This window comes from Hordeum vulgare, chromosome 2H, assembly GCF_904849725.1.
Source record: "Hordeum vulgare subsp. vulgare chromosome 2H, MorexV3_pseudomolecules_assembly, whole genome shotgun sequence".
In the NCBI taxonomy this organism is placed as follows: Eukaryota; Viridiplantae; Streptophyta; class Magnoliopsida; order Poales; family Poaceae; genus Hordeum; species Hordeum vulgare.
Genome location: NC_058519.1, coordinates 36,445,149 through 36,456,258, shown reverse-complemented (window position 1 = coordinate 36,456,258; position 11,110 = coordinate 36,445,149). Strand labels below are relative to the sequence as shown.

Below are 11,110 nucleotides of genomic sequence, written 5' to 3'. Positions count from 1 at the left end.
TTTTTGAGACACCAGGTTCCACTTCATTTCTAACTCCACCTCGTCTTGAGAGCTCAAGAACGGGTCTCATCAAAGTTACGAATGGGGATTTGACTGATGAGCAAGTATCTCAACAGATGAGAAGGCTTGTTTCTGAGGCATACAATTGGGAACCAATAAGGGTGGATCAAAATACCTACCAGGTTGAGTTTCCTAGAAGAGAGGATCTTCAACGTCTACTCACTTTTGGGGTCAGTAAGGTTAGTGGCAGCAAGTGTTTACTTGAGTTTGAGGAATGCATTAAACCAGCACCGCAGGGTACTAGGTTGCAGAAGGTTTGGATCAGATTCTCAGGAATTCCAGAAATTCTTCTTAATGATTTTCTAATCGTATGGAGCCTTGGTTCGTTGATTGGGAAGACTGAGAAAGTAGATATGCCTTTTACACGCAAAAGGGGGATAGCCAGATTGCTTGTGATGGTGCTTGATGTTGACCAGATTCCTGATTTTGCTCCGTGGTCTTATGATGGTGTGCACTATGACCTTGAGGTGGAGGTCGAGAAGGTGCCACAAAAGGAGCCAAATGGTGCTGATATTCTTATGGCCGATGGGGAGGATAGGGACAAGGATCATGGGGATGCGAATGATCAACATGTCGATCAGTCAAATGATAACACTAACCCTCCTACATCCTCTAATAAGGAGAAACCACTTATTGGGGGTGCATCTTCTACATCGAAATTACCCATGGAGACACTACGTTTTGGTTCGTTTGATGTTATGAGTACACCATACAATCTTGGCAGCGCTTTTGTACAAAAGGAGGCGGATGTTGAGCCAGCCCCTTTTGTTCCAATTCAACGATCGGTCTCCACATCAAAGCTGGAATTACCCACGCATATGATTACTCAGGAGAACATACAAGCATTCTCTGCAGTACCGCTGGCTAGGAGGGCCGAGCCACTGCATATGCTTGTGCACGATAACACGCAGGAGACGTGCTGTCACACTTCTCCGAAATCGCCGACTGAGAGGGATGTGCCATTGCTCATGCGAGATAGTAAGCAGGAGGCGAGCCGTTCTCCTAGTCATGTCTCTTCTCATAGTACTTCGAACAGTAAGCAGCAAGTGCTCTTTTCTAAGTACGATAATCTTGTTCAGGAAACAACTTTTGACCAGCACTTTGATTCTGTGGTAACAGGGAAGACTCACAATGAGATTACTAATGATGATGTGATCTCTTTTGGTGGGATCCCGGATCCTACATCGGGTGATAGACGTTTCAGTCAGCGTATTCAGGAGAAGCCTGATGCTGATGATATGTTGATGGGACGTGCTATGCGAGCTGCAAAATTACGAGATGCTGAAACAACTACAGGTTTGTCTATTGATCAGACTGCTTCTATTCTAAACTTATCTGACTCTGAGATCATGAATAATGCTAGCGACTTAGGATTTTCTATGGGTACATCTACTAAAAATATAGCTAAGTCCATCAATGATATTCTTGATTTAGTAGTTGACAGAACCATAGAGTTTATCAAAAATCTAGCGGCGGTTAAACCTATGAATGATTCAGATATTAATGACTTAGGAGGTGCTGGACTTCAAACATTATGTGATAGCATTTTTCATATAGACGGGGAAGTAGACGATGTGGATGATATGGGTTTGGAGGGGTATATGGCCCCTTCAGATGCGGAGAATCATTCACAACCTTTGGCTACACATAATGACTTAAATAGTATTCACGAAAAAACTAGGAGACCTTGGAAAAGGAAGGTTTATCCTGAATCAGCGGTTAGGAGGAGTGCGAGAGTTAAACAAAAGAAAAAAAATTCATGATGAATTATGAAAGGGATTTTTTGGAATAGCAGAGGTCTGGCGGACTTGGCTAAAAAAAGGTTCCTTAGAGAAGCATCGATACAATATAATCTGGATTTCATGGCATTACAAGAAACTGGGAGAGATAATTTCACAACTCAATTTTTAAATAGTTTATCAGGAGGGGTTGATTTTGATTGGCATTGTTTACCACCAAGGGGAAGATTCGGTGGGATCTTACTTGGGGTTAAATGCGAGACTTTAGAGGTGATGAGTGTGGTCTATGGTGAGTTCTCCGTAAAATTTCGTGTAAGGTCGAAAGTTGATGGTTTTAAGTGGGCTCTGGTGGCTGTATATGGGGCGGCACAATTGGAGCTCAAACCTGATTTTCTTGCAGATCTAGTGAGAATCTGTGGAGATGAAACATTACCAATTATGGTGGGGGAGATTTTAATATTATTCGTAGACAGAGTGAAAAAAAATGACAATCTTGACACACGATGGTCAACGATGTTTAATATGGTTATTGAGAGTCTTAATTTAAGGGAGATTCATATTTCTGGCAGACAATACACTTGGGCAAATTCACTACCGATACCAACATATGAGAAGTTGGATCGGGTTCTTACTAGTGTTGAGTGGGAGCAGAAATACCCATTAGTCACTGTACAAGCGTTACAGAGGGCAATCTCAGATCACACGCCTCTTCTAGTTGACTCAGGGGAGGCCAATCATAGGGGCAACAAGAATGTCTTCTCATTCGAACTAAGCTGGTTTGAAAGAGAAGGGTTCATGGATCTTATTACAAAGGAATGGGATACAGACTTAGGTGGATTAACCACTGTGGAAATTTGGCAAAACAAAATCAGAAATTTGCGCCGAGTCCTTAGAGGATGGGCAAAAAATCAAAGTGGTATTTATAAGAAAGAAAAAGAAAGACTAACGAAGCTGATTGATGAACTTGACGTCAAAGCTGAGTCAGCGCAGCTAAATCTTATTGATAGGAATATTAAAATGGATGCTGAGATTAGATTGCAAAAATTATTGAGAGAAGAGGAGGTGAAATGGGCACTAAGAGCTAAGGTGATCAACGTGGTTCATGGGGATGATAATACTAAGTTCTTTCACATGATTGCAAATGGCAAACATCGAAAGAAGATAATTACTCAGCTAGAGCAAGATGAGGGAACTATAATAGGACATGAAAACTTAAAGGTATATATCTCAGAATATTATAGGAGTCTTTTTGGTGCACCAGATGAGACCATGATCTCTTTGGATGAAACCAATGCTCAGTATATTCCTCAACTAAATGAACAGGAGAATGAGGTTTTATCACCTAGATTCACAGAGCAAGAGGTGTATGATGCAATAGTACAAATGAAACACAATAAAGCACCGGGACCAGATGGGTTCCCTGCAGAATTTTATAAAAAGTGCTGGCATGTTATTAAGGGGGATCTAATGGCTATGTTTCATGATTTATTCAATGGTCGGCTACAGCTATTCCACCTTAACTTTGGAACAATAACGTTGTTGCCAAAAAAGGTGGATGCCATGCGTATCCAACAATTTAGACCTATCTGTTTACTCAATGTCAGCTTTAAGATTTTTACTAAGACAGCCACCAATAGATTAACGAAGATAGCCGATTCAGTTGTCCAACCAACACAGTCAGCGTTCATGCCTGGGAGACACATTTTGGAGGGTGTTGTTGTTTTGCATGAAACGCTTCATGAAATTCACACAAAGAAACTAGACGGGGTTATCTTTAAAGTGGATTTCGAAAAGGCTTATGATAAAGTTAAGTGGTCCTTTCTTGAACAAGCCTTACGTATGAAAGGGTTCAATGAAAAGTGGAGACAGCAGGTTGACACTTTCATTCATAAGGGGAGTGTCGGAGTTAAAGTTAATGATGACATTGCTAATTTCTTTCAAACACATAAGGGGTTAAGACAGGGGGATTCTATGTCTCCAATATTGTCTAATATAGTAGCAGATATGTTGACAATACTCATTGAAAGAGCCAAAGAGAAAGGACAAATAGGTGGTCTCATTCCACATCTGGTAGATGGAGGTGTGTCCATTCTACAATATGCGGATGATACAATCATTTTCATGGAACATGATATGGAGAAAGCGAGGAATATGAAATTAATTTTATGTTTGTTTGAACAACTATCGGGGTTGAAAATTAATTTTAACAAAAGTGAACTCTTATGCTTTGGGAAGGCAAGAGAAGAGCAAGACGCTTATCGACAGCTATTTGGTTGTGAGATGGGTTCTCTACCTTTTAGCTATCTTGGGATCCCTATTCATCACAGACGGTTAACAATTAAAGAATGGAAATGTATTGAAGAAAGATTTGAAAACAAACTAAGTTGCTGGAAGGGCAAGCTTATGTCATATGGAGGTAGGTTGGTTTTTATAAACTCTGTTTTAACAAGTTTACCCATGTTCCTTTTGTCTTTTTTCGAGATACCTTTAGGGGTACGGAAAAGACTGGATTTTTATAGACCGCGTTTCTTTTGGCAAACTGATGAGAATAAGAAAAAATACAGACTAGCACGTTGGGATATGATTTGTAGACCCAAAGACCAGGGGGGTTTGGGAATTGAAAATTTAGAAGTAAAGAACAAATGCTTGCTTAGCAAATGGTTGTATAAAATTTCCACAGAGACAGAGGGTATGTGGATTCAAATTTTAAGAAATAAGTATCTAACCTCAAGAACTCTAGCTCAAGCTACAATTAGACCCAATGACTCACCTTTCTGGAAAGGGTTAATGAGGAAAAAGATTAATTTCTTTCAAAGGGTGAAATTTATTGTAGGGGATGGTACCTCAACAAGATTTTGGGAAGATACTTGGCTTGGGGATACACCACTTGCTTTACAATATCCCATGCTTTACAATATTACGCAACGTAAGCAGGACTATGTGTCCACAGTCTTACAATCGATACCTATAAATATGCACTTCAGGCGAGCTCTAGTAGGAGCACGTTGGGAGGCATGGATGCATCTGGTAAGAAGACTTATGCAGGTACAACTATCTGATCATTCAGACAGCGTTCGATGGATTTTAACTGTCAATGGGGTATTTTCAGTTAAGTCCATGTACACAGATCTGGTTAATTCAGGACCCTTAGCTAGATCGTTGCATATTTGGGATATTAAAGTGCCGTTAAAGATTAAAATTTTTATGTGGTTTTTACACAAAGGTGTGGTATTAACCAAAGATAATTTAATTAAGCGTAGTTGGAGAGGTACATCGAAATGCTGTTATTGTGATCAACATGAAACAATCAGACACTTGTTCTTGGACTGTCCTCTCGCAAAACTACTTTGGCGCACTATCCATATAGCTTTTAATGTGATCCCACCTACGTGTATCAATTCAATTTTTACAACGTGGCTCAATGGAGTGGACGTTAAAGTATCTAAACTTATTAGAATAGGGATATGTGCTCTTTTGTGGGCTATATGGAATACCAGAAACGACATACTCTTTAATGGTAAGAAATTCAACAATTTTTTGCAGGTCATATTCCGAGCAACGTTCTGGATCCCTACGTGGTCATTACTCAGTCCTACGGACAACAGGGAGCTTATGGTTACTGGGTGCAACCGATGGAAGATGGCCGCACGGGTTATCTTCAACCGGTTTGGATGCCGTGCTAGTAATAGACTAGGTGTATAGGCATCGTAGTCTGCTATTAGTTACGCCGGATGTGGCTACTTCTTAAGAGTTAGTTTAGTTTCAGATTCATTTTATTTTCAGCCTTCAGGCTTATCTCGAACTATTTTGTTACTTTGGATTTTTAATAATATGACTGCATGCATCGATTGATGCAGAGGCCGGGGGCTCGTTTCCTCCTTCTCAAAAAAAAAAGCTAGGTTTGCTATTCATTTGGAGTTTGGCCGTCATGTGTGGTTTGGCATCCCACGTGACTATGTAATTATCCCCTTGAACATCATGAGTTAATAGATGAGGGGGGTTTTACCTAAAAAAAAATACCATTTCTAGCGTGAATATTTCTTCTATGAGAACATTTGAAACGAGCACATCATGAGCACACCGGGAATGTGAATGAGGCGTATCGTTGGCGGCGACAAACCACAGCGCAGCGTAAAATTCGCTATCCCCTAGCTATCTCCCCAGCAATAATAGACGACGAGAGGGATTCTTCTTCCCAAAACTACCAGAAAGAAATCGACCGAATCACGCAAAGCTAGCCAGCTCCAGCTTGGTCCGGCCGGCACACCCGCATCTTCCCGCCTAGCTAGCTAGTGTACCATGTCATCATCTACCTATCTATCCCATGGAATCCCACCACCACGCACGTCGACATCGCTTATCACCTGACAGGCAGCGTGAGGCTAACGCCATGTATGTATGTATAGCACACCAATGGAACACGAATATCATCGCCACGCGACGCCCCTATAAATTCCTCCGTCCCGTCGCCGTGCATTGCGCAGATCGATCAGCTAGCCATGGACTACTACCGCGAGAGCTACGGCTCGTACGGGATGGCGACGCCGGGGTACGCGCCCCCGGTGCCGTACGGCATGTCGCAGGTGAACGTCGACGGCAACTGCGGCGGTCGGCCGATGCCGCCGCAGCCTACGGTGAAGATCTACTGCCGCGCCAACCCCAACTACGCCATGTCCGTGCGCAACGGCAAGGTGGTGCTCGCGCCGGCCAACCCCAAGGACGACTACCAGCACTGGATCAAGGACATGAGGTGGAGCACCAGCATCAAGGACGAGGAGGGCTACCCCGCCTTCGCCATCGTGAACAAGGCCACTGGCCAGGCCATCAAGCACTCCCTCGGCCAGTCCCACCCTGTAAGTAGACCAGCCTAGCTCCTCTTGCCCTAACTGGTTTGTCTTCCTGTAAATTGGTATCAACAGGATCACCATAGCAGAACCTGCTGAACGTTGCAGGTGCGTCTGGTGCCGTACAACCCGGACTTCCTGGACGAGTCGGTGCTGTGGACGGAGAGCAGGGACGTGGGCAACGGCTTCAGGTGCGTGCGCATGGTGAACAACATCTACCTCAACTTCGACGCCCTCAACGGCGACAAGTACCACGGCGGCGTCCGCGACGGCACCGAGGTCGTGCTCTGGAAGTGGTGCGAGGGCGACAACCAGCGCTGGAAGATCCAGCCCTACTACTGAGCAGGGCAGCGCGCGCCGTGCATGGATCGATGCATGCATGGCTCGCGCACGTACGCGTGGACATGCATCGGCATATCCACGCTCATGTGTACGTACGTATCTACTGAAGAAACGATGTGGGCTGTCCCGGATGAACAACATGCATGCGTCTCTCGCTAGTCGCTCCCTACGCCGCAGAATAACGGAGCCGTTGTGCTTGTATGTGTAATCACAAGTTACGTACTAATAAAGGACCTTTGTGAGCTGATTGAACATGTGAAATACTCCCTACGTTTCTAAATATAAGTCTTTTAAAATTTGCAGTGAAAAACTACATACGGATGTATATAGACATAATTTAAAATATAGATTCACTCATTTTATTTCGTATGTAATCCACTAATGAAAACTCTAAAAGACTTATATTTAAAAACGGATGAAGTACGTACAAATGGTGAAATACGCATGACGGTTCTTCCTCCCGCTCGGTTGCGAACGGCATGGGCTGGAGGTGGTGGCAGACGTTTTTTTTTAGAAACCTTGCCTGCTTTATTAATTCAAAACCAGTGTCATAGATACAATTTTTGGGTCATAAGAATTGTCTAACCATACATGCCTATCCATACCTAAATTACAAGCAAACCTGGCAAAGTTATTAGCCTCTAAATTAAAAGTCCTATTCTCAAGGAAAAAAAGAAGCTACAAAGAAAGCTATTACAAATGCGTTTGATTTCACGAACTATGGCTGCGTTTGGACCTCCTGTCCCCTTGATGATTTTATTCACCACTTCTTGCCGTGCTGGATCTACACATATGTTATGCATAGTCAAATTATCTGCGAAAGATAAAGCTTCGCGACACGTAAAAGCCTCCAGGTAATGGTGACAGGTAGCTCCTACCTGCCGCATTCTGCGACAGGGAGTCGCTCGGGCGCACAGGGTGGTAGCCTGACTAGGCCAGGTCAGTTTTTTCCTTTTTCTGTTTTTTTCCTTTTACACCGACGTCCTTTCTTTTTTGGTTCATTTTTTATTTCTTTTTATATTTTTATATTTATTTATGAAAACAAACAAATGTTGAATTTCCAAACCATTTTTTGAAAACATGAACATTTTTTAAGACCGAGAACAAATTTGAAAGACCAAACAATTTTTCAAAGGACGAACATTTTTTGAATCTTGTGAACAAATTTTGAAACCAAGAACAAATTTGGAAGCGCTAACAATTTTTTAAAGCAAAAATGTTTTTTTTAATCTTAAGAATTTTTTTTTGAAACGGAAAAAAACTTTTAAAACCCAAACAAATTTGGAAGCATGAACAATTTTTTTAAAAACGGACATTTTTGAATCTTGAGAATAAATTTTGAAAATGAGAACAATTTTAAAAAATGCTAAACAAATACATGAACGTGAATAATTTTTAAAGACATGAACATTTTCTCAAAGACAGGATTTGTTTTGACAAAAAGAATATTTTTAAAAAATTCAGAACATTTTTCTTAAATATTAAACATTGTTAAAATCGACAATGTTTTGAAATTTCTAGCATTTTCTAAAAATCAAGAACATTTTTCGAAATTTAAGAACAATTTTCAAACATGAACTTAATTTGAAATTTTAATTTCTTTTATACATAACATATTTTTTGAAAATACCGAACATTTTCTGAAAATGCCAAAATTTATTTATAAAAACCAAACTTTTTTGAAAATCCCAAATATTTTATGAAGTTATAAATGTTTTTGAAAACAGCAATTATTTGAAATTTAGAACTTTTATAAAAAGAAAAACATTTTTTGTATTTGAAGAAAAAAAATGAAAATGAAGAACATTTTTTAAAAAATCAGAATATTTTTTAAAACAGAAAATAATAAAGATAAAAACGATTCAGAAACATTCTATAAGTTTTCCAATACCGAAAAAACAAACGGCTGAAACCTCTATAAGATTTCGAAAACCGGGATCAGTAAAGAGCCAGTCCATCAAAATCCCTTGCCTCCACTCTCATGTTTGCCCGACTCCCTGCAGTAAAGTCGACATCCTATTGGATGCGCTTTGCGTCAAATTAACCACTCTCTTTTTTTTGAAGCACGAACCTTTTTTTGAATCTTGAGAACAAAAATTGAAAATGAAGAATAATTCTGATAAAAAAACCAAACAAATTTGAAAGCACAAACAATTTATAAAGCAAGAAGAGAGGGGAAGTGCATGTCGTGGATATATCCTATTTGGCGTAAACCGCGCCGAAGAAAGGGGAAACCGCACCCTCCCTTTTGGGCAGGACCATGCACGAAGCGGGATGCACCCTATTTTCTTTTTCTCGGACAGCCCAAAAAATAATCACGCACCTGTATTTTCTATTTTCTACTCATTTTCTCTTATTTATAATAATGCAGCATCCCAAAAACTTCAAATTTTTAAATATTTGTGAATTTTCAAAACAAATATTGGACAAATAATAAAATGTTTGTCAACTAAAAATATTTTTTCACTATTTAAAAAAAAATTCGCGGATGAAAACAATGGACTTAATTATTTTTAAATGTTGTCATGTTCAATAAATATTCATGATTACGCCAAAAGTTCACATATTCAAAAAATCTTCATGATTTTGAACACAAAATTGTAAATTCATTTAAATTTCATGAATTTTAAAGATACACAACAATAGAAAAATATTGGTGATTTTAAAACATGGTTCCCAAATTTTAAAAAGTATCCTCTGTTCAAAAAATGTGTTGATGTATTTCTAAAAATGCTCATGAATTTTATCTTATTTTACCAAATATCGAAATATGTTCCTGATTTAAAACAATGTCCGCAAATTTCAGAACAACTGTTTTCTATTTCCACAAAACTTTTGTGAATTTCTTAAAAGAGTTCATGAATTCGAACCAAATTAAATGGTCATGATTTAAAGAGATGTTCACAAATTGAAAAACGTTCGCAAAATTGAAATATTTTAGAAAAATGAATAAAAATAAATAAATAACGTAAAACATAAAACGTAAAAGAAAAGAAAAAATCAACGGAAAACAAAGGAAAAACGAAAACCCCTGTTCTAGAACCCAAAACCGATGGAGAAAAAACCATAAGTCATTGGCTCGCTTCGTTAGCTTCATATCACTCGCTAGAGGGACTTAATGGTTCGTCCTTTTTTTTCTCTTCAATATTATTTCTTCGGAGTTCTATTTTTCTTTGTTTAACCCGTTTTCATCGTTTATTTTATGATTTTTGCAGATTTTTGCTTTCTTTTTCATTTTTTCTTTCTTTTCGTTTGGTTCTTTCCTGGTTTTCACTGGGTTTTTTCTTCATTTTTTCTTATTTTTTTTCTTGATTTTCCTTTTTGTCCTTCACAGGTTCATTTATTTTCATTTGTTTTTGAACTTATTTTCTCATTGTTCTTCTTTTTTTGTTTTTGCTGGCTTTCTTTGTTTTCAGTATTTCTTTTTATTTCAATCAGTTTCGTTTTTGTTCAACATATGCTTTTTCAGTAGACTTTCAACATTTTTATATACCTCAAAAACATTTTTTATATACACGTTTAACATTTTCACCATACAAGATTAACTACTTTGTGGACATATATTTTTATGTCTAATATTAGTATATATTTTCGGATGTCTACACTTTTTTCATATACCATGTACATTTTTCTATACATGTTCACTATTTTAAAAATACACAACTAATATTTAAAATATACATGATTAACATTATTATTATATATGTTCAGGAAAGTAAGAGTAGATTTGTTCTTCATTCTTCGGTGTTTAGTTTTTTTTCTTTTGTAAAAACTCTGATACAATGTTTCTTTTTTTTTCTCATCCAATGTTTCTTTTTTTTTTCTCATCCAATGTTTCTTGTGTGTTGTAGATGATCAACTTACAATGTTTAGTGTTCATCAAGATTTATTTGTCTCTTCTAAGGAAAGAACAAGGCACCTTATTCATTCTTACACCACGATCCTATGTTTTTTAAAATCATTTCTTTAGTTATTGTGCTAAGCAACATAGTAGAAAACATATATTTTGCCAGCAACAGTTTAATGCATATGTTCATCACTTTTTTCCTTTTCAGTTTGCCATTTTATCATTCATCAATCAGAATCGCCGCATTGCTTCCTCGGAAGTTTGCAGCCTTGTCAAAT

General features: G+C 38.6%; 1 protein-coding gene and 1 pseudogene across 1 annotated transcript; both read left to right on the top strand.

The window, feature by feature from the left end:
* Window positions 1-455: 455 nt before the first annotated feature.
* Window positions 456-5,786, top strand: LOC123425227 (annotated as a pseudogene).
* Window positions 5,787-6,271: 485 nt separating this feature from the next.
* Window positions 6,272-7,239, top strand: LOC123424687 (ricin B-like lectin R40G3). The gene is made up of 2 exons (XM_045108351.1): window positions 6,272-6,652; window positions 6,752-7,239. Exons 1-2 carry the CDS (start codon window positions 6,299-6,301, stop codon window positions 6,983-6,985), a joined length of 588 nt encoding a protein of 195 aa, XP_044964286.1. The 5' UTR covers window positions 6,272-6,298; the 3' UTR covers window positions 6,986-7,239.
* The last annotated feature ends 3,871 nt before the right edge of the window (window positions 7,240-11,110 follow it).